Source organism: Zeus faber (assembly GCF_960531495.2).
Source record: "Zeus faber genome assembly, chromosome: 16".
NCBI classification, from domain to species: domain Eukaryota; kingdom Metazoa; phylum Chordata; class Actinopteri; order Zeiformes; family Zeidae; genus Zeus; species Zeus faber.
Window position 1 is genome coordinate 28,028,012 of NC_137202.1, and position 24,526 is coordinate 28,052,537.

At 46.6% G+C, this 24,526-nt stretch overlaps 1 protein-coding gene across 2 annotated transcripts in view; it reads left to right on the forward strand.

Annotated features, from left to right (window-relative positions):
- itga9 (integrin, alpha 9) overlaps positions 1–4,021 on the forward strand; it is a 56,628-nt gene extending 52,607 nt beyond the window's left edge. For both annotated transcript variants that reach the window (XM_080016775.1, XM_080016776.1), the window contains one exon: positions 1,709–4,021. In XM_080016775.1, coding sequence (XP_079872901.1) covers positions 1,709–1,807 — 99 coding nt within the window. In that variant the 3' untranslated portion in view covers positions 1,808–4,021. The remainder of the gene's footprint in view (positions 1–1,708) is intronic.
- Positions 4,022–24,526: the final 20,505 nt, after the last annotated feature.

Below are 24,526 nucleotides of genomic sequence, written 5' to 3' on the forward strand. Positions count from 1 at the left end.
CTCTCGCTCTCTCGTTCTCTCTCTCTCTGTCTCACTCTGTCTCTCTCTCTCTCTCTCTCTGTCTCACTCTCTGTCTCCCTCTCTCTCTCTCTCTCTGTCTTTCTCTCTCTGTCTCTCTCTCTCTGTCTCCCTCTCTCTCTCTCTCTCTCTGTCTCTCTCTCTCTGTCTCTCTCTCGTTCTCTCTCTCTCTCTTTATTTTCCATGGGGACGTCGACCGCTAAACCCTGGAATGTCAGACCCCCTCCCCAGCACATGTGCTTTTGCAGCGTCGTTCCCTCCAGGAAATACCTGAGCAGCACCAACCCTCTTCTGCCATGGAGAACCCTCTGCTCATCACTCCATCAAGAAGAAGAAGAAGAAGAAGAAGAAGAAGAAGAAGAAGAAGAAGAAGAAGAAGAAGAAGAAGAAGAAGAAGAAGAAGAAGAAGAAGAAGAAGAAGAAGAAGAAGAAGAAGAAGAAGAAGAAGAAGAAGAAGAAGAAGAAGAAGGAGGAGGAGGAGGAGGAGGAGGAGGAGGAGGAGCTTTATTTCCGTTCCAGCAGAACCTGAGTAAATGAGATTGGGTCATTCTGGACCTTGAATGCTCCGTCAGGCTCCTCCGTCAAGCTCCTCCGTCAAGCTCCTCCGTCAGGCTCCTCCTCTGGTGTCTTGTCTCTGCCTCTTTTCCACTCGCGCTGACAGGCTTGACTCCAGCTCCATGTTTCCGTTCTGGCGTGGCTGTGGTGGTGGTGGTGGTGGTGGAGGGTCCGGTGTTGTGTCCCCGCGTCTCGCTCTGGTAGTGGAGCACGTTCCAGGAAGGAGCCGCTGCAGCTGTGAACCGAGTGTGTGTGAATGGAAGCAGTGACGTTGCTGGGACAAGCATGTGCAGCAGGGGTGGAGCCCAAGCCCAATACCGGCAAAGCACAAATAGCGGTTTTTTTTTTTTTTACAAATACTCATTTCATACAAATATTTCAAAAATGATTTGTTTTCCAGAGGGAAAAAAAAAGAAAAACTTCCGATCTGAACCGTGGAGTTCGGCGAGACGAGAAACGGAACCACGTCCGCTCTCCACGGAGGCGGTGTTTATGTTCTTAGATGTTATTGGTTTTCCTCTTGAAAACGGGGCTCAGACCCTGGACGTGTGTTTTAGAGTCAGGGTGCGGGGCGGGGACATCGGGACCAAGCGCTCGGCTCCGCCCGCCGGCCACACCGGAGCCCGGAGCCAAAGAGGGAGCGATGGAACAGGGAGAGGTAGAACGGGCGGAGGACGTTCCTTCTCTGGAGGCAGAGGGTGGAGGACAGGTTGAAAATGACTTAATGACACTGAGTTTAGGGTTGTTGTGTCTGAGGGCGGGGAGCGAAGCGCTGGTCCCTGAGGGCCAGGAAAAAAACCAAACCCCGTGGGGATCGGCATCTACACTGAGCATAACATACGAACACGTTTCGTTCCGTATCCAGAGCTTCATCCATGCGGGAAACACACTTTGTACGGAACTTTTCAATAACAAAATGCCAGTGAGGGAATGACCTTCACCTCCTGCCCTTGAGCCTTACGGGTTCCATGTGGGAACGTTAAGGCTCCGCCCCCTCCGGACCCTCATCCACCGCTGTGTCCTCTCCTGCCCATGGAACCACGCCCACGTGGGGGAGATGGAGGCGTCGGTTTCCCTCAAAGTAATGTTTCCCTCTCTCCCTCCCTCTCTCTCTCTCTCTCTCTCTCTCTCTCAGATGGGTTTCTTCCGTCGGCGCTACAGAGAGATCATCGAGGCGGAGAAGAACAGGAAGGACAGCGAGGAGAGCTGGGATTGGGTGGAGAAGGACCACTGAGGGTCCCGGCGGAGGGCCCTTTCCACAGGGGCCCTCGCTGTGCCCCAGCCCCCCCCGGACCCCCACCCCCTGGTGGGACCACACCCTTCAGTCTTCCATATGTGGAAGAGAGAATTTTCCTCCAGATTTTTTGGAGACCAGATATATTTTTCGGGGCGGGGTTCCAGGAAACAGACTGGCCAGAGGACACTGGATCCCAGTGGACGCTGCAGTGGAACTGGTGATGGAGTACTGGTGATGGAGTACTGGTGATGGAGTACTGGTGATGGAGTACTGGTGGACCATTTACCGCTCAGGGCAGTGTTACATAGCAAATTTATTTTTATACACGATAAGCCATGTAGTATCTCCACACTGGGCCCCGGGACGGGCGGAGTCCACGGCCGATGGAGTTTGTTTCAAAGCACTGATGTACGTCCCCATGTGTTGGAGCCATTTAGTCAGTTTGTATATTCAGCTCTGCTCCACCCAAAGATTGTATCTCCCTTTATCTGTTCTGCTCCTGGTTTTACACCTCCTTCCTCCTCACTCCTCCCTCCCTCCTTCTTCCTCCCTCCCTCCTTCCTCCTCCCTGTCACTCCTCCCTCCTCCCTCCCTCCTTCCTCCTCCCTCCCTCCTCCCTCCCTCCTTCCTCCTCCCTCCCTCACTCCTCCCTCCTCCCTCCCTCCCTCCTTCCTCCTCCCTCCTTCCCATTGAAGCAGGTTGTAAACAATCCGGCTTCGTCTTCTTTCTGTCACATTTAAATGAAGGTTTAGAGTCAAACGCCCTGAAGTGAATGGATGGAGTTTGGAACGGAGACTGAATTCACTCTATGTTTAATGTCTACATGAGGTAGTACTGAAGTACTATAGTACTACTACTACTACTACTACTACTACAGTACTATAAAACCACAGTATTACAGTACTATCATACTATGGAACCACAGTATAACAGTACTATAGTGTAGTACTATGAGCCATTGTTGCGTGTGTTTTACTTTGGTTCCAGTGCAGATCCATCCCATCATTCCATCAAGTGTCAGTCGTGACCAGATTCATGATTATTTGACTAATTTGACGATTTAGACTCAAGAGGATTTTGGTTTTTCTCTCTCAAGAGGATGTCTCTCATCGCGGAATAAAAAGAAGCTTTAACAGTGAAACGCACGGACGGTCGACTCACCCCGAGCCGCTCCACCCGAGACGCCGCGGCTGCAGAACCTCCCGCATCCACCCAGCTCAGAGTTCGCGTCTGAATCCGACGTTCAGTGTCGAGGCTCCGTGGACGGATCTCCGTCGTCAACGTTGTGTTCCGGTGACCCCCGCTGACCCCCGCTGACCCCCGGTGCCGTTTCCAGGGCCCTTCTCCTGCAGTCTGAGTCCAGCCCTAAAAATAGGAGGAATGTGCGTCGTTCACTCCCTGCTCTTGGGAAAAGCTCATTTTAAGTCAACATGTGGGAAGGTTTGAGCCCGTCCCAAACTCACCCATCACCTCCCCGGGACCACGCGTTCGCAGGCGACTCCAAGACGACTCCGAGACGACTCTGAGAAGACCAAACGCTTCCAAGCGGCCGCCGGTGTTGGTCGCGTGGCCTGGAAACGCAGGTTTCATCCCGAAAGGTCCAGATACTCTTCGGCCCTCGGCCTCGGGAGCAGCTCGGCGCATCCGGCCCAACGTCTCCGGTTTATTTAATAGTTTTTCTTTCGGATGAAACCTTGCCTTGTTTTGGGGTTGTGGTCTGGAGGCAGATTTGAATGTGCAATGCCAAAGGAGCAAAATTATTTAGTATTTAATGTGTTTCTCTTGGAGCGAGCCTACACTTTATGGATCGCTCGGCCCGTCGCGCTCTGGGAATCCCTTATTGATCGGAAACGCTTTTTATTTCAACCATTTATTCCACTGGCATGTACTGAACACATGGTATCGCTATAGACAGATGCACAGGAACCAACACTTGACGTTATTTTTTGTTTGTTGTATTTTAACTGTGATGCATTCATTGTGTGTGCGTTTGATATTGTGTGTATGTGTGTGTGCGTGTGCGTGTGTGTGCGTGTGTGTGTGTGTCCGTGTGTGTGTGTTTCCACCCTCATCACACTTTATTTGGGGATTTGTTTAGAATATACTACTGTCACTGAAGAAGATTTGCATTGGAGTGTGCTCTGCGTTTGGTGTTTAAACTCATGTTCAAGCTGTATATTTATCTGATGATAAATTCTACATGGAAATGTTCCGCTGTGGTGATTCATTCAGGCGCACTGTGCTGCGTGACGCCCTCCGCTGGTCAAGGGCGGGGAAGTACTCATAGGTTTTGATGAAGTAACAGTACAGTAAAAGTACTCTGGCACACTCCAGCAGAAGGGAAAGTAACACATGGACATTTCTACTTGAGTAAAAATAGAATTAGACCATAAGTACTTAGTCTGAAATGTAAGTATTAAATCACATCCAGTCACTGACATAACAGTACTCTAATACTTCATAAAGTACTTCTGGATCCGTTTTTCTGAAGATGATGCAGATCCTGATTATAACTTACAATAAAATTTATACAGGTGGAGTCATAGTCATGAAGAAATATAGACAAATACAAATCCTATAAAAAGGTAAAGAAACGCAACTGTGTTAGAAACGTAGTAAAATAGAGATATTTGTGTAAAAGTCTAAAAGTCTCTGAAAGTCATTATACTGAAATAAGTACAGATACTTAAAAAATTAACTGTAAAGTACAGAAACAATGTATTTGCATTACACCAGTACTGAAAACGCACAGGTCCAGATAGATCTACTACAGGGTGTAAATGGCAACAAACTCACAATAACTTATTAATTCCAGGTTCAGTAAAAATTCAAGATATTTCATAGGAAATGTGTAATTCTCTGTCCACTAAATTGACCTTATTAAGCAAAAAAAATTGTGTTTTTTTGTTTTCTTTTCAGAGTTTCTGTATTCTGTCCATAGTGGAGCTAGGAGTGAGCCCAAAATGCATTAAAAACAAAATAGATTTTTCCCTATTATGTTTCCATGGTTAAGGGAAACATCCCTAATGTGAAGTATGTAAACTTTATTTTTCTATTCGAAATGAATAATGTAATATGTTTAAAAATCAAATTTCAGATCTTTTAATACAATGCACTGCCCTATTTAAAGTAAAAAATATATATCCGTAAAATATACACAATTACAATGAATTATTGCACTGTAATTATTGTAATTGGGTCATTATAATTATATGTGATTATTATTATTTAAGATCCACTGTTTGGAGGCTTTCAGTCTAAAGTCATCACATGCTATTACAACTCTAGGAGGCTTTGTCTGTGGCAGTTTGATCAAAGTGATGTGAGGAGAACTGCACATACTCTCTCACATTTTCCCGCTGCCCAAGATAGTCCTGCAGCCCCTCAAGCACCTCCAGCCCCTGGTGAGTAACTCCCTGGACCCCCTGCAGTTTGCATAACAGGTACGTAAACATTGGTGTGGATGCCGCCATCATCTAAATTCTCCACAGAACCTCCACACACGTGGAGAGGCCACACTGCGCCGCAGGAGTCATGTTCTTCGACTACTCCATCACCTTCAACACCATCCAGCCTCCGCGGCTTGCAGGTGCACCATGGCCCGGCGACCTGGATCATGGACTACCTCACCAGCAGACCACCTGTCCGATGTGCTGATAAGCTGCATCATGGATGACTAGGTGGAGGAGGAGGCAACGGTGGAGGTGGAGGACGCCTACAAGTCCCCGGGAGTGCACGTGAACACCAAGCTGGACTGAACTGACAACACTGGGTCCCTCCACAGGAAGGGTCAGAGCAGCTGTTCTTCCTGAGGAGGCTGGGGTCCTTCAGCGTGTTCAGTACTCTGTAGCAGCCAGCATGTTGGGTGGGGGTAACACCAACAAACTGAAGCAGCTGGTGAGGAAGGACAGCTCCGTGGTTGGAGCTGAAATGGACAATCTGGACGTGGTTGCGGATGAGGAAGCCCGTTCAACCACAGACTCATCCCTCCTCCACCCACCAGGAAGCACCTTTACCAGTCCTTTCTGCCAGTGGCCACCAGGCTCTGCAGCCGAGGCTTGACCCCGCCATGAGAACTCTAAGAACTTTAAGAAGTCTAAGAACATTAAAAACTCTAAGAACTCTAGTGCTTTAAGAACTCTCAGAACTTTAAGAACTTTAAGAACATTATGAACTCTAAGAACTTTAAGAACTCAAAGAACTTTAGGAACTCTGAGAACTACGAGAACTTTAAGAAAATGAAGAACTCTAAGAAAACCACGAACTTTAAGAACGCTAAGAACTTTAAGAACTCTAATACTAACACTGCAGTTGTCAACATGAGGAGCAACCCTGAGACCGGCAGTGGGTGTGACTTGTACCATATAAACCCTTCCTCACGTACAATTTGCCAGAGGTTTATAAATCACAGGATTTGAATCCAGTAGATCGGGTGTGATGTGCGGGAAGGTGTCGTTGGAGTTGGAGTTTTCTCCTTTATAAAACTGGGTCCCAAAACGGGCGAGGCCGTCTTGGATCACACTTCCAACCGCAGACTCTTCCCCATTTTCAAAGAGTCGCGTGGACGTGGCGTTGGCAAACGAGGTGTCCTCATCGTTGAAAGCATGGCTCATGTCTGACAGACAATTAACTCTGTGTATTACATGATCTGCATTCCACATCATTTGTTGGGTCTGGCTGAAGGCAGCTACGTCCCCATCTTCGACACCGTAGTAGAGATGTGGTCGTCGTCCGCTACGTCAGACGGGGACCGCAAAGGAGTGCTCGGAGCAGGGTTCGAGTCGACCGTTTGGGGTGAACCGTTTTCAAACCCGCTCACTGCAGACGACTGGTCCTGTTCAACACTCTGTGGCTCGTCTTCAATGTCCTTCCAGCTCCCGCAAGAACTCTTTCCCTGAAAAACTGCATCTCATTCATCAGGATCAATTGGAAACAAACAAAACATCATGTGATATTATTTATAACCTTCATATTTTTTACATTTTTTGATCCCCTTTAAAATGGCAACAAGGCAATTAATTACATTTTTTATGCAAACTCAACGTTGCTCCGACAACATTTATTCTGTGTTTTAACTGATGTATGCATGTCCACAAACACAATACTAAAGTAGTTTTAATATTCCAATGTTGAACTTTATTATTTTCATCATTTGTGGTCTTGTAGCGCTATCTAGTGGCTGTGGTACCTAGTGGGGGCCGTGTCTGCCGAAATACATGTGGATGCTGGTGGTGTTGTGGCGTTATGGTGGGGTGATGTTGTGGTGTTGTGGTGGTGCTGTTGCAGTGGGGTTTGGCCTACACCTTAAACTCCCATGAGGCTGTATGGAGGGGACCTGCTCTCAGCTTTCCTTGCAAAAAAAAAACCCAGAATTAAAACATTTTAGAAAACGTTGTTCTCACCACAAGAACAACGTGGAGATGACGTCTGAAAACACTGTGACTCTGCTCATTTAAATACACAAAGGGAGGATGAGAGAAATACATAAAAACTGTTTTACACCCTGAGCATCACAGATGATAATGAAACAAGGAGCAGGGATTTTAAAGGGTTGCAGGAGTCGTCTTGTTCCCTGATAATCTGAGTGAGAGAGTGTGTGTGTGTGTGTGTGTGTGTGTGTGTGTGTGTGTGTGTGTGTGTGTGTGTGTGTGTGTGTGTGTGTGTGTGTGTGTGTGTGTGTGTGTGTGTGTGTGTGTGTGTGTGTGTGTGTGTGATGCCCGCTGGGTGCAACCTGCTGCTTCCTTTTCACTTTGAACATCTGCTGCTGAACTGCTTGTTCTGGCTCAACAGTTGTTTTTCGTGTTCGGGCTTCATTCCCATCAGACTGTTGTAGCGGAGGGTCCACCAGGGGGCAGCAGTGTGCTAGGCTGACATAATGATTATAGTATCACATTATTATCTTATATTATTATTATATTATTATCATAAATAATATACAACTAGAGCTCAACAGGAGAATTATAACATGTTGTGGTTATTTTCAGTCTTTTTTGAACAACAGAAAATGTCATTTTGTTTCGTTTTGTTTCTGGTTTAGTGTCTTGCTGTTTTGAAAGTAAAGATCCAAAAGATTGTTTGTAGAGAGTGCGCTGGGCGGAGCAGTGAAATGACATAAAAATAAAAATATATATACAGCAAAATATACCAACAACAGGCAGTGATCCCGGCCGGGTCCAAGCATCAGGGCTTAAATGTATTCAGTGTTGTTTTTTAATACATCAAAATATCAACATGAATTGAATATTATTTCATTGTAGAGCGCCGTACAGCACATTTTCGCTCTCTCTGTCTGTCTGTCTGTCTGTCTGTCTGTCAGTCTGTCTGTCTGTCTGTCTGTCTGTTGAATCACAACGCAGATTTCGATGCCTCATTTCAGTGCTGCGTCCGAGCTGCCGATTGAAATATCTTGTAAATATCTATAAATATCTGGGCCTCCAAGTTCCCCAGATCTGGATCCGACGGAGCATCTGTGGGATGTGCTGGAACAACAAGCCCATGGGGGCCCCACCTCCAACTTGCAGGACTTAAAGGATCTGCTGCCAACGTCTTGGTGCCAGATACCACAGGACACCTTCAGAGTCTGGTGGAGTCCATGCTCCACCTCACAGCTGTGAGGGGGAGCGACACAATATTAGTGTTATTTGTGGTGGTTTTAAATTTTAATGTGTGTGCTATACAGTCCAAAAATGTGATTGTGAATTGATAATGATTTTTTTATCGATTATTCTCTATGATCATATAAAAATATATTTTTATAAATAAAATAAAAATGTAAGAAAATTAAAGATTATTTAAACAATGAAATTAAAGCATAAAACAAGTGAACAAAAGTAACTCAAATATTCATTATTCAGCAAATATTGTAGTAATGTTTTATCGACACCTGGTGTGTTGTGTGTTGACTGTGTGAGGTTGGAGGTTTCAGACGCTGCACCGTCTTTCCTTTCTCCTCCCTCTCTCTCCATCCCTCTCCCTCTCCTTGTCATCCCTCTCTCCAGGGGTGGAAGCTATTAGCGCGGTGTGCTCGCAACGCAGCGATCAGCCGTCAGTTTGTCACAACACGAGTCTCATCCCGTGATTGAGACGTCGGACGCTCGTCCTCTTCTCATTAGTCTAAAGGGTAAACGCTCTGTTCCCTTCTTCCACGGAGATGATTGGATGAAAGACGGTTTCCAGCACAGAAAGCTCCTGGGAGACGTTCTGTCAATCCCTGTGATGATGCTTCAAACTGTCAGCCCTAAATCTTGACGATTTTCAGATTTTAGGTTAGATTCAACTGATTGTCATTGCACAGAGTACAAGTACTGGGGAAACAAAATACATTTCTCATCCTAGTAACTGACGTAGCAGTGCCTGTATCTTACTCAAGGACGCATCAGCATGCTACCAGGAGGAGCCGGGGATCAAACCAGCAATCTCCCGACGATTAGAGGACCCGCGCCACCTCCTGCACCACTGGCCCTGTTTCCTGACATGACTCCTGCTGTCACCATTAGAAAGTGAGTTGAGTAAAGTGTTAAAAGTCACTGCTCTCCCCTGAATGTACAATCTATGTGTTTTTTTTTCAATCAACCTCGGTCTCCGTGGATGGAAGGGATGGTTTGAACGACACTGACAGGAGGCTGCGCATGGATCAGCGGATCCAGACGTCACGGGCGGAGCAGAGTGACATCACCGCCGACAGACGTCCGCCCGGTCCCGGATGACTTCACCGTCTCTGGGATCAAACATCTCCAAGTCACCCAGATTACTCCAAACAAAACACTTGAGGGTTCTTGTGGTGGTTGGTGGGAATCTTCAGTTGTCTGGGGAGTGTCACTGTTTCCTGTCAAAGAAGCAGCCTGTCAGTCATGTGATCACCCCCGCCCCCCCAAGCCAATTAGAGAAGCAGAGCCACTCATTAGCGGGAAGAGAATTTTAACAAGACGGCACAAAGGGGCAGCTGAGCGTCATGGCGGCCACAGACGAGGGAACGCACCAAACAAATGGGATTCCTGCCTGTGAGAGGAATGTCGCCCAGCGGGATGTTGGTTGTCGCCATGGGAACCGGCACCGGCCGCCTCCACCTTCATTCAGCCGTGGCGTCCGAACAGCAAAACACCGGAGGTCAACACTGGGTGGCGGCCGGTCTGGAGTGTGGGCCCAACCTCAGCTTCAAACAGCCGCACCATGTCACGCCCTGTGCCACGCCCACGCCCTGTGCCACGCCCACACCCTGTGCCACGCCCACGCCCTGTGCCACGCCCTACAGTACAATAGTTTTTCGGACAGAAAACAATGTAATTGCTTTCATGGCAAAAGTTTAAAACTTGCGTGATGCAACACTTTCCATTCAGTGTTTGAATGAATGAAGAGCGTGAGCCATATTTGTGCCTGTCTGTGTGGCCGTCTGTCTGTCTGTCTGTCTGTCTGTCTGTCTGCCTGAACGTGAGCCATTATTTGTGCCAGGGTAATAAAGAGTCCCCGCAGAGAAACGGTTGGACTGTTTGATGAAAATGGTTTTCTGTGTCCGTCCTGAAATAATGCCACTGGTTTCAAACTTCACGTCGGGACTGAAGTGACTCTGGTAGGATTGGACGGATCAGTTCTCATCTGTGATGTTCCGTCTTTTTCCACTCGGCTTTTTTCAAACGCGACGACCACAAAGGAAGTCGTGACTTCCTCCGTCGGCGTGGATGACAAACGGCAGCTGCCGGGATGGCACGTGTGCTTCCTGGACGGAACGTTTCCTTTTCCATGGACGCCTGCTCTTCTGTACTTTGTGTTCTTGTGAACGGGCGTGTCACGTTTCACGCCCCAAGCTCTGTTCGCGTGGAGCTAAAAACACACAAAAATACAAGGACGTGTCCCTGCTCCCAAAACACAGAGGATGCGTCGGTTTGCGACTCGGCCGCCTGCACTGACCCAGATATCCCACAATGCCTTTCACCAACAACAGCGACACAACGACGGACGGAACCGCGACAGAGTGATTTCCTCATGAAAACAGATCGAGTATAAACCTTCTGAGGACAGAAGTCTGCTTCTCGGATGCCGTGAAGAGCAGAAATTGAAGTCATCACGATAAGTGTGTGTGTGTGTGTGTGTGTGTGAGGAGGAGGCCTGTAAGGATCTGGAGTGTTAGTTAGATGTAGCAGCACTTCTCAGCCTCACGCTCATTAATGAAGTCATTATGAGAGAGAGAGGGAGGGGAGGGGGGAGGGGTGAGAGAGAGACCCGAGAGAAAGTGTGTGTGTGGGGGGGGTACATCCATATTATACAGCATCTTTGAGTCGTGCCATATCTTCCTTAATTAAGACGTTGTTGTCCCACAGTAAAACGTTGTACACTAATGATGATGAGCAGATAGGATTTATTGTCTTCTCCCGATATCAGGTCTGAAATATTCCACTTTTGGTCTCTATTATCCGACAGTCGAAACCAGGCCTTGACGCGGTGAGCTCGTCGCGGCGTCCGAACACCATCCTTGTCAAACCACAGTGAGACTTTCCGGAATCTATTCTCTGCAAAAGTTCTTCATTCCCACTACTCCTCTGGAAGAAATCCCCCAGGTCCGGGAGGGACGCCGCAAGCTCCTTTAAAATGCACTCCTACTCCCTTTACCATACACCATGCCGAGCAATTGTTGGATGGTACTCCTGCTACTGCCCATAAGAGGAACAAGAATAAAATACCATTCCATGTTACTACAGGGCGACGCACGGAATGGGACGCCGCTCCATCATTCACGTGAATTATTGAATTGAAATCACAGGTGAAGAAAGAGTGATGATCCCTTCAACGGCATCCACGGAATTCTGCGCCTAATCACACTGTAGATTGTTGTGTTGTGTGGAAGAAATTATTCTGCAATGATCGGTAAAGTTAATCTGCCCGCTACAAGAAAACAAAAACTGAGAATATTCAAGATTATTTATTCTGCAGAATAAAGAGAAAGGTTCAGTACTGCTCCAATGCAGTGCTCTGACCAGTCTGATCTTATTTCTGATCAAGAGAATTTATTCAACAACAGAGGGTGTGGCTTTGGTCAGAAGTCATTTACAAGTCTGTGTCCCTCAACTGTCTCCCTGGATGCCAACCTCAAACAGTAAATTCACAGGGACCTGTAAATGACCAATACAATCCCTTACAATGCACCTCCAGGCTTATTATTATTATTATTATTATTATTATTATTATTATTATTATTCAACTCCATACAGGGTAAACAGCATGAAATGTGATCTGGTTCTTCCATATTAGAATTAACATTGTAGAGAGAAAGAACATTTCTCTTTACATAAAGTTGGGGGGTTCCTGGGGAAACAGAGACAATGTTTTAAAAAACTCCCCCTCTGGAGGCCTTTGTCCTCATTCAAAATAAATGATCGTAAGCATTTTTCTCTCACAGTTGTCAGACATCTCTGACAGCACAACCATCCTCTGCTTCCAAACTTCACTCCGCATATTACCTTTTGTTTCTGGCACATTCTGTGTTTGACATAGCCCCAAATGATCAGTTGAATGCGCGTGGTGGAAAAGTCAACACAGAGCACCTCAACCTGCAGGGCCGACGAACAGTGTGAGGAGCGTGGACCGCAGAAGCTGAGCGCGCAGCGGAACTCAGTACGTGTGAATATTTGCAGGGAGGGTATTGGAGGAAGCTTCAGGGTGACATCAGACCTTGGGCGGGTCTCAGTGTGCAGCCATGATTGAACAGAGCAGGAATTTCAACAGATGGAAAAGATGACTTAATTTTTGGTTTGTGGATGAGGTCTTTACAGTCAGTCGCATCGGATATACCTATAAGACCTGGCTCCAGCAGTCTCTCTTGCGAGATCGTGACAGTGCCTCACAACAGAGACTGACCTCTGACCTGAATCCAAGCCGTGACAGAGAACACCTGTCTTGTGGTTGTCTCATTCGACTCACATTCGGAAGGTCCCCAGTTTGAGACTGTGCGGAAACATCCCCATGTTACAGTCACATGGGATCTATACCAATTGGAGCAGATATAGAGAAACACTTAAGTGGTTTCAGGAGTGGGCTGCTTTGTGACATAATTTGAAGACAAGTCCCAGCTTTGTCTCTCAAAAGCCACTTGCTATCATTCAAAGGACGTGTTTTCACACGGCAGGAAATTCTAATTACCATCGGAGGAACCGTCTTTCATGGGTGTTCAAGGCGAATAGCAACAATTTGGGGAGTGCATTGTGGTTGGCTGGAAACTGGCTGGAACTTGACTGTAATTCGGCTGTCAACTGACTGGACGAGGCCTTTTGAAGTGGCTCCTACTGTAGCACAGAGACAGATAAACCAATTCGATAGGGTCTCAAGGGTGCAGTTTATGGTAAAAATAAACACGCCCTGTAAGGAGACATGAAGAGTAGTGGGGGTTCAAGGCAAATAGTAACCGGTTGGGGAGTGCATGGTGTTTGGCTGGAAACCGACTGGACTTGGTTGCAAATTGGCTGTCAACCAAATGGAAGTGGCCTCTTCAAGTGGCCCCTACTGTAGCACACAGACACACAGACAGACAGACCGACCGACAGACAGACTGACAACAATTCGATAGGGTCTCGATCAGGGCCTCGCCTGTTATGACGTCATATATGCAGGTGAGTAACCTTGGGGTCTCAATGAAGCGACCAGTTTCTGTGGTATAGTGGTTATCACGTTCACCTCAAACAGAAAGGTCCCCAGTTCGATACTGGGCGGAAACATCCCTATCTATATGTGATCTGTATTAATCTACATTTGGGCAGATATTGAAAAACACTTCTAATTTCACTGGTTTCAGGAGCGGGCTACTTTGTGACGTCATCCCAAGATATACAAGTCCGAGCTTTGTCTCTTTGAAGCCACTTGCGATCTTTAAAAGGACATGTTTTCGCACGGCAGGAAATTCCAAGAACCGTTGGCGGAGCAGACTTTTGTGTCGATACTCCATCATCCAAGAACAATCGTTAAAGCTGTTCTTCAGGGATATTTAAACTGAACGCCAGGAGAGCAACATGCAGTGATGTACACTGATCAGGAGGAGTAGTGGGGGTTCAAGGCCAATAGCAACCGGTTTGGGAGCGCATGGTGGATGAGTGGAACCTTGGAGGCCTCACGTGAGGCAACAGTTTCTGTAGTGTAGTGGTTATCATGTTCACCTTAAATTCACTGGTTTCAGGAGTGGGCTGCTTTGTGACGTCATCCAAAGGTAAAACATAACAGGCATGGACACTATAAGACAAACCAAAGAAAGGATCTCCATCAGGTCCCCACCTGTTATGACGTCATATATGCAGGTGTGTAACCTTGGGTGTCTCACAGCAGCCAACGGTTTCCGTAGTGTAGTGGTTATCATGTTCGCCTTACATGTGAAAAGTCCCCAGCTCGAGACTGTGCAAAAACATCCCTGTTTTACAGTCATATGTGATCTATATTAATCATCATGTGTTGCCGATATTCGAAAACACTTCTAACTTCACTGGTTTCAGGAGCGGCCTGCGTTGTGACGTCATCCCAAGATATAAAAGTCCCAGCTTTGTCTCTTTGAATCCACTTGCCATCGTTCAAAGGACACGTTTTCGCACGGCAGTAAATTCCAAGAACCATTGGGGGAACCCACTTTTGTGTATATACTCCATCATTCAGGAAAAATCCTTAAAGCCCTTCTTCAGGGATATTTAAACTGTACGCCAGGAGAACAACATGCAGTGATGTACACTGATCAGGAGTAGTAGTGGGGGTTCAAGGCCAATAGCAACCGGTTGTGAAGGGCATGGTGGTTGGAACTTGGTTGCAATTCGGCTGTCCACCGACTGGAAGTTGTCTCTTCAAGTGGCTCCTACTGTAACACACAGACAGACAGACAGACAGACTGATAAACCAATTCGATAGGGTCTCGATCAGGGCCTTGCCGGTTATCACGTCATATATGCAGATGTGTAACCTCAGGGGTCGTGACAGAGCTTTCAGTTTCCGTAGTGTAGTGGTTATCACGTTCGCCTCACACGCGAAAGGTCCCCAGCTCGAGACTGGGCGGAAACATCCCTGTTTAACTGTTATATGTAATCTGCATTGACCTACATTTGGGGCAGATACTGAGAAACACTTCTAACTTCACTGGTTTCAGGAGCGGCCTGCGTTGTGACGTCATCCCAAGATATACAACTCCCAGCTTTTTCTCTTTGAATCCACATGCGATGGTTCAAAGGACAGGTTTTCGCACGGCAGTAAATTCCAAGAACCATTGGAGGAACCGACTTTTGTGTATATACTCCATCATTCAGGAACAATCCATAAAGCCCTTCTTCAGGGATATTTAAACTGTACGCCAGGAGAGCAACATGCAGTGATGTACACTGATCAGGAGTAGTAGTGGGGGTTCAAGGCCAATAGCAACCAGTTGTGAAGCGCATGGTGGTTGGTTGGAACTTGGTTGCAATTTGGCTGTCCACCGACTGGAAGTGGTGTCTTCAAGTGGCCCTACTGTAACACACAGACTGATAAACTAATTCGATCGGGTCTCGATCAGGGCCTTGCCGGTTATCACGTCATATATGCAGATGTGTAACCTTGGGGGTCTCAAGAGAGCTGTCGGTTTCCGTAGTGTAGTGGTTATCACGTTCGCCTCACACGCGAAAGATCCCCAGCTCGAGACTGGGCGGAAACATCACTCTTTTACAGTCATATGTGATCTATATTAATCATCATTTGGGGCAGATATTGAAAAACACTTCTATCTCCACTGGTTTCAGGAGCGGCCTGCGTTGTGGCACCATCCCAAGATATACAAGTCCCAGCTTTGTCTCGTGGAATCCACGTGCCATCGTTCAAAGGACACGTTTTCGCACGGCAGTAAATTCCAAGAACCATTGCGGGAACCCACTTTTGTGTATATACTCCATCATTCAGGAACAATCCTTAAAGCCCTTCTTCAGGGATATTTAAACTGTACGCCAGGAGAGCAACATGCAGTGATGTACACTGATCAGGGGTAGTAGTGGGGTTCAAGGCCAACGGCAACCGATTGTGAAGCGCATGGTGGTTGGTTGGAACTCGGTTGCAATTCGGCTGTCCACCGACTGGAAGTGGTCTCTTCAAGTGGCTCCTACTGTAACACTCAGACTGATTGACCAATTTGATAGGGTCTCAATCAGGGCCTTGCCTGTAATCACGTCATATATGCAGATGTGTAACCTTGGGGGTCTTGACAGCGCTGTCAGTTTCCGTAGTGTAGTGGCTATCACGTTCGCATTACACGCAAAAGCTCCCCAGCTCGAGACTGGGCGGTAACATCACTCTTTTACAGTCATATGTACTCTATATTAATCATCATTTGGGGCAGATATTGAAAAACACTTCTATCTTCACCCGTTTCAGGAGCGGCCTGCGTTGTGACACCATCCCAACATATACAAGTCCTCGCTTTGTCTCTTTGAATCCACATGCCATCGTTCAAAGGACAAGTTTTCGCACGGCAGTAAATTCCAAGAACCATTGGGGGAACCCACTTTTGTGTATATACTCCATCATTCAGGAACAATCCTTAAAGCCCTTCTTCAGGGATATTTAAACTGTACGTCAGGAGAGCAACGTGCAGTGATGTACACTGATCAGGAGTAGTAGTGGGGGTTCAAGGCCAACAGCAACCGGTTGTGAAGCGCATGGTTGGTTGGCTGGAAGCTGGTTGGAACTCGGTTGCAATTCGGCTGTCCACCAACTGGAAGTGGTCTCTTCAAGTGGCTCCTACTGTAACACTCAGACTGATTAACCAATTCGATAGGGTCTCAATCAGGGCCTTGCCTGTAATCACATCATATATGCAGATGTGTAACCTTGGGGGTCTTGACGGCGCTGTCAGTTTCCGTAGTGTAGTGGTTATCACATTCGCATTACACGCAAAAGCTCCCCAGCTCAAGACTGGGCGGTAACATCACTCTTTTACAGTCATATGTGATCTATATTAATCATCATTTGGGGCAGATATTGAAAAACACTTCTATCTTCACCCGTTTCAACGAGCGGCTTGCGTTGTGACACCATCCCAAGATATACAAGTCCTCGCTTTGTCTCTTTGAATCCACATGCCATCGTTCAAAGGACAGGTTTTCGCACGGCAGGCAATTCCAAGAACCGTTGCAGGAACCGACTTTTGTGTATATACTCCATCATTCAGGAACAATCCTTAAAGCCCTTCTTCAGGGATATTTAAACTGTACGTCAGGAGAGCAACGTGCAGTGATGTACACTGATCAGGAGTAGTAGTGGGGGTTCAAGGCCAATAGCAAACGGTTGTGAAGCGCATGGTTGGCTGGAAGCTGGTTGGAACTTGGTTGCAATTCGGCTGTCCACCGACTGGAAGTGGTCTCTTCAAGTGGCTCCTAATGTAACACACAGACAGACAGACTGATAAACCAATTCGATAGGGTCTCGATCAGGGCCTTACCTGTAATCATGTCATATATGCAGATGTGTAACCTTGGGGGTCTTGACAGAGCTGTCAGATTCCGTAGTGTAGTGGTTATCACGTTCGCCTTACACGCGAAATGTCCCCAGCTCAAGACTGGGCGCAAACATCACTCTTTTACAGTCATATGTACTCTATATTAATCATCATTTGGGGCAGATATTGAAAAACACTTCTAACTTCACTGGTTTCCCGGAGCGGCCTGTGTTGTGACGTCATCCCAAGATATACAAGTCCCAGCTTTGTCTCTTTGAATCCACGTGCCGTCGTTCAAAGGACAGGTTTTCGCACGGCAGTAAATTCCAAGAACCATTGGGGGAACCCACTTTTTTGTATATACTCCATCATTCAGGAAAAATCCTTAAAGCCCTTCTTCAGGGATATTTAAACTGTACGCCAGGAGAGCAACATGCAGTGATGTACACTGATCAGGAGTAGTAGTGGGGGTTCAAGGCCAATAGCACCGGTTGTGAAGAGCATGGTGGTTGGTTGGAACTTGGTTGCAATTCGGCTGTCCACCGACTGGAAGTGGTGTCTTCAAGTGGCCCTACTGTAACACACAGACAGACTGATAAACCAATTCGATAGGGTCTCGATCAGGGCCTTGCCGGTTATCACGTCATATATGCAGATGTGTAACCTTGGGGGTCTCGACAGAGCTGTCAGTTTCTGTAGTGTAGTGGTTATCACGTTCGCCTCACACGCGAAAGGTCCCCAGCTCGAGACTGGGCGGAAACATCACTGTTTCACAATCATATGTAATCTATATTAATCATCATTTGGGGCAGATATTGAAAAACACTTCTATCTCCACTGGTTTCAGGAGCGGCCTGCGTCGTGGCACCATCCCAAGATATACAAGTCCCAGCTTTGTCTCTTTGAATCCACGTGCCATCGTTCAAAGGACAGGTTTTCGCACGACAGTAAATTCCAAGAACCATTGGGGGAACCCACTTTTGTGTATATACTCCATCATTCAGGAAAAATCCTTAAAGCCCTTCTTCAGGGATACTTAAACTGTACGTCAGGAGAGCAACATAGTAGTGGGGGTTCAAGGCCAATAGCAAACGGTTGTGAAGCGCATGGTGGTTGGCTGGAAGCTGGTTGGAACTTGGTTGCAATTCGGCTGTCCACCGACTGGAAGTTGTCTCTTCAAGTGGCTCCTACTGTAACACACAGACAGACAGACTAATTAACCAATTGGATAGGGTCTCGATCAGGGCCTTGCCTGTTATTACGTCATACATGACGATGTGTAACCTTGGAGGTCTTGAGGGTGTTGTCAGTTTCCGTAGTGTAGTGGTTATCACGTTCACCTCGCATGCGGAAGGTCCCCAGCTCGAGACTGGGCGGAAACATTACTCTTTCACAGTCACATGTGATCTATATTAATCATCATTTGGGGCAGATATTGAAAAACAGTTCTAACTTCACTGGTTTTTCTGGAGTGGGCTGCTTTGTGACGTCACCACAAAGATATACAAGTCCCAGCTTTGTCTGTCAAAAGCCACTTCAATCATTCAATGGACATGTTTTTGCACAGCAGGGAATTCCAAGAACCAATGGAGGACCCGACTGTTATGACGTAATATATGCAGATGTGTAACCTTGGGGGTCTCAAGAAAGCTCTCAGTTGCTCTCAAGAAGTCTCTCATGGATGACTGACAGGGCAGTCATCCATCAGGACAATGCCCAGTGTGCGCTTGCAACCCGGGACACATGTAATGACAACATTGAACATTTTTATATTTTATATTTGGGCTGTGTAATATGACGATATATATCGTAAGACGGTAGGAAAAAAAGTATCTTTAGTTTTAGAGCTCCAACGATGCCACAGTTTTGGGTCTGATTTTTGGTCAATGACTTTGAATACCTGGGCGCATGGGTCGGCTCCACAGAAAAGGACCTTAATGTGAGGAAAGCACTTGCCTGGAGAGCACTTAATGGCATGACCAGTGTGTGGAAATCCAACCTCCCCTGACACATCAAGATCAGTTTCTTCTCTGCGACCGAGGAGTCAGTTTTCCTATACGGCTGCGAGTGCTGGACACTAACAAAGGCCCTACAGAAGTCCCTGGATGGGTGCTACACCAGAATGTTACGTGTGGTACTGAACATCAAACAGGATGAACACATTACCAACCAACATCTGTATGGGGCACTACCCAGTGTATCAGAGAAGATAGCAGTAAGGAGGATGAGACTAGCAGGCCATTGCTACCGCCACCGAGAACTCCCTGCCAAAACGCTTGTACTGTGGGAACCAACACACGGGCATCAATCAAGAGGACGTCACGCATCTACCTATGTGGACCTGCTAAGGAAAGATGCTGGTGCGGAAAGCACAAAGGAGCTGGCCAGATGTATGGAGAACAGGGATGACAGGAGACACCGATGGAAGGCTCCTCGAGAGATGTTGATAGCCCACCGATTACCGCTGTTTTGACAGATATTTTGTCAAAAAATGCAAAGATTTTAAAATAATTTTTAAAACTTAACTTAAAAATTTTTAAATGTTATCAAAGTTTCTATATTTCAGAACATTTAACTTATAACCAAACAAATACAATAAACACACAAATAACTTTTTGATAGATAAAAAAATGTAAATTATGCTATTTAATCAAAACATTTTTCCCAAGTTCAAGTGAACGCATCATTCGAGTTTCCCATGAACGCAGCACGGCTTCTTATTTGGAGTTGTGTCTAAACAGGAGTGTAAACAAACATGGATGGATTTATAATGCCTAGTCGTACTTTTGTGCTTATTTTGGTGAGTAGCTTCAAAGTAGTGTAAAACAGACGAGTACAGGATAAATAATAAATGTTTTTTGGTTTATTATACTTATATAAGATTCTGGACAAATCTGCTGTATAACTGCCGATTCCATGTGGTAAAAAAAGTCAAATAATGAAAGAGATCCGTCGGGTTTTTATACCGTTTCTATCACTATGTTGCCAATCAGCGGCAGAACTGCTTTTAGGAAATATGTGGAATCACCCTGCTTTACGCCATCTGCACGTGGGAGCCAATGTAAACAAACATGGAGGGCGTGGCGCTGCGTGGACCAATCACAGCTTAACACACAAGAGAAGAAAACACAGTCCCTTGTTTACAACTTTGTAAACACCATCTTGTGTTTGATAAAGAAATGTCAAACTGCACGATGGCACCATTCATGGAGAACTAAAACATCAGTCTGACAACATCTGTCTGTCTGCTCAACATAAGGTGAGGGACCAAACCTAAACAAAGAACATTTTTGTTTGCTAGTCGTTTAACTTCAAGTTTCACTCAATGAAGGTGAACACAAACAAGTCATTCAACTGTCATGGAACTGGACTCTGGATCTGGATCTGGTTAGAACTGAACTCTGGTTTGGTTAGAACTGGACTCTGGACTGGATCAGGGTCTGGTTTGAACTGGACTGGACTGGTAATGAAGGAACTTGTTTGTTGACTTGCTCTGCACTGTGATGAATACTGCACTAAACTGTTATTGCTGCCTGTTGGGTAAAGCAATGCATATAATGTAATATAATTTAACAATATTTTATATACTGTTATATAATATCATATAATATAATACACTGTAATATAATATAATATAACAGAGGGTTAGTGCCCTGTTTGAGAGTTCTAAACCCATAAATCCATTCACCTTTAGACTGTTTTCCATATTTGATTGATGGATTAAGCCAAGCCATGGTGTGGGCTGATCTGCGTGCATTACTCGCTGTAGGAATAGACAAAGATTCTGTTATTTGCACACATTGTTCGGTGTTAACATCTGACTGACACATGCATGTAGAACCATGTCATGGATCTCACGTTGACGTGCTACAGACGGTGTGATGGCAGCATGGACCACCACAGCTGGAAATGCAACACAGTTGTTATTTGACATCAGATAATAACTGTCAAGCGTGGATGCTGCGGTTTCACCTTGTGCTGCTTATTGCTTTTCTTCAATTAATCGCAGCTTCTGAACCACGGTGACGGCCCTTTGTGAAACGCAGTCCAGAACCTTTTGGAATTTAAATCTTTCTTGGGCTGTTTGGAGATGTGATCGATCCCAGAACCATAAAGACGCTTTCTGCTTCTCACAGCTTCCACACCGAGAGACCGAGTCATGACTGAGCCGAGTCCAAAAAGTAAATCCTAAAATACTAAAATAAAGTAGTTGTAAGCAACTGTGGTGTGGGGAAGGTGTGGTTTGAGCAGCCACACCTGTCCTGGGCCCCAGCGTGTCTGTGCACCTGTTGTCGTTGTTGTTGTCGTTGATTGGTCCCATGATCAACAGGTAAAACCCCCATCCCCACACACACACACAGAGGAGAGGAGCCCTTGTCATGACATGTGTCCACCTGCTCCGGGCTTGTTCCACCTAGCCCACTCTCTACAACAAACTGGTGTGTTTTCAACCCCATCGCCTCGGTCTCTGTACCATTTTCACGTTACTGACAATAATGCAACAAGTTCCAATTAAAAATAGGAATTTCAGATGAATCAGTAGATTGGTTGCCGCAGTCAGACAGAAGAAGCTTCCAGGAAGATCTGGACTTAAAGTACACTTCCATTGTCTCTGGTGGGGACGTGATCTCTCCACTGGGCTGGTAGCTCAGTCTCCTCGTCCCGCCTGGGGCGCTGTTGGCACTGTGCTCCGGGTGGGTTATCTCCCAAATTGGAGACTTTCTGTGTGAGATGGCATGTTCTCCCCGTGCTCACATGGGGTTTCCTCCACCTAACGTCAGTAAAGACCCCCACCAAAAACCTGCAAACTCGTCACCAGGTCCCCGGACGAGAATGCTGCCCACTGCTCCTGGCTGCCCCCCCGGAGTAGGACAAGCCAGGATGGGTTAAATGCAGAGGCCTCATTTCACCGGCCACCATCCAAAGCATGTGGTGTGGTGTGTTGTGTGATAATTAAAGATTCGTCTTCAATGATTGCTTGTTTCAAAGTACAATTGTTTTTTAACCCATTTGACCAGATGTGTGACCCCTGACTGTAGCTTGTGGTGACACCTATCCAAGATATTCACATTTTTTGGCTGAAAGACAAACGACCGTAGTGGATAAAATTCAGAGTGAATTGTTGTGGGACAGGTGCTCAGAGATGGTGGTTTTTAGAAAAAAGAACCTGCAGAGCACCATTATCAGGTTAGAATCATCACGCAGGAATCCATCTCCAACATGGGGACAAGTGCATGTGAAGCCCCCCCCAAAAAGTCTCAAAATATTCCCTCCTTTCCAAACAATGTTGACCAGCTCCTCCTCCTCTGGGGCTCTCTCTTTATTTAAACATCTTGGCCACGCCCGTCCCAGCTCCGTACCAGTGATGTCTGATTTGTTGTGAAACCTTCCTATGTTCGCTCATGATCCGTTCTGTTGTGGTTCTGGTCAACAGAACCAACGAAGGCTTCCTCCGTCGCCTCCACCCTGCTGCTTCAAAGCACTTGGTCCTGGAGACGTGGACGCCACCTTCTCGCGCCCGTGACGTATATTTGCATCCATGTGTGAGGTTCAACTCTACGGAAACTTTGCCACGCCTTTGCATCGCCATTCGTGAATGCGCAGACGCCGATGGCTGCGTCGAATTGAATTGAATTTACCAAAATGAATGCTGCGTGGAGACGGAGCCCAGAACTGTAGAGAACTAAGGGTTTGTACTGTTTCTGAGCGATTCAGCGGCAGCCCCACCAAGCGTGTCAACACCCCAGCGCCCCCACCCCCCCGCGCTTTCTCTCATTTCGGGGACTTGTTTGTTCCACGACAGATCTGTGATCCCTGCTGCTCCTCGCATCCTCATGGATGGATTTAACAAATCCTCCGTTTCCACTCTGCCGCTCGGTCGTCACGGTCGTGTCTCTGTGCGCGAGGAAACGTTTTAGGTCCTGGGTCGTTCCCGCTGCCGTCAAGTGGCGCCGCCTACGCCCGCCCTCCAGAGTTCCACTAAGACCTCTAAGCTCCGTCCATCCGGCTGTTATGAGTGTTGATTAGAAGGCGCTCATCAGAGGTTTCCTGGTAATCCCTGCGTCTTACAAAGCGGAGAGAGAGAGCGAGAGCCGCAGGGCGTACAGAGCAGAGTGACAGGGAGAGAGAGGACCTGTTTTCCAGGTCTGTGGTGTCAGGGGAAGAACAACACGTCTGAAACAGCAATTTTCTCGCGTTTCTGACCTTTCCCCGTTTCCTTTGGAAAAGCAGAATGCGGTTTAAATTCATATTTCACAGCGGTCGACATGTTTGCCGAGATACTGTATAAGCCCCGACGCACTCTGATAACAGCCCTTTGATGGATTATCAGCGCTGTGGGCGCCGCCGGGACCAGCTGCAACAGCAAGAGACTGTTTATGGTTTGATGGGCAATGGTCGGCCAATCACAAGGCTGATTACATTTTAAATTAATAGTAAGGATCAAGTCCCAGAGGGAAAGAGAGGAATAAAGGATGACTGACTGGTTAACTGACAGCTTACAGGCAGACTGTCTGTCTGACTGATTGATTGACTGTCTCACTCTCCATCTCACTGACTGTTTGCGAGGCAGGCTGCCAGATTGTCGTTGGGTCAACTTGCGATGACGCTCATTTACATAAAAAAACACATTTTGTTTGTCTGTGTGTCACACAAACGCGACTGTTTCTGTTGTCAACACTTGTGTTGTAATATCTGAGTCTATCGCTTGATCCATACACACGCTTAATGATTATGGAATCAATATGCCTGCTGTAAAATCATTTCATTTTCATTCATACACTTGACTGCATGTTGCACAGGAGGAGGCAGCACAATAGTCACATCAATCAATAATACCTTACCTATCTCCATAATATCCATAATAATAATACATAATAATAATCCATAACACCTTACATAGCTTTCCATAGATTAAATAAAAACAAACAAAACAACAAGTTAACACGATTATTGAAGAGCGACTTGCTCCTCGATGAATCATGAGACATCTTGTTGTTGTTGTTGTCGTCGCAGCGCCGTGCGACACAGCCTCATCTGTTCTTTAGTAAACATCAAGGTCCAGGATGTTGCTCCAAGGAGCGGATCGATAAGTTGTCCCTGGGGCGTGGAACTCCGACCGAGCCTTTTCATTCTTTTCTGCTGCTACAGTAATGGACGCGGCCTTGCCTCGGCCACAGACAAAGGAGCCGCTGTTTCTATCAAGTTGTAACACTGCCGTGGAGAGCGGGGCCTGCGCCAGCTCGTCACGTCGTCGCCCTTCTGCCTGTCGCCACGGCAACCGCAGCAGCCGACAACAC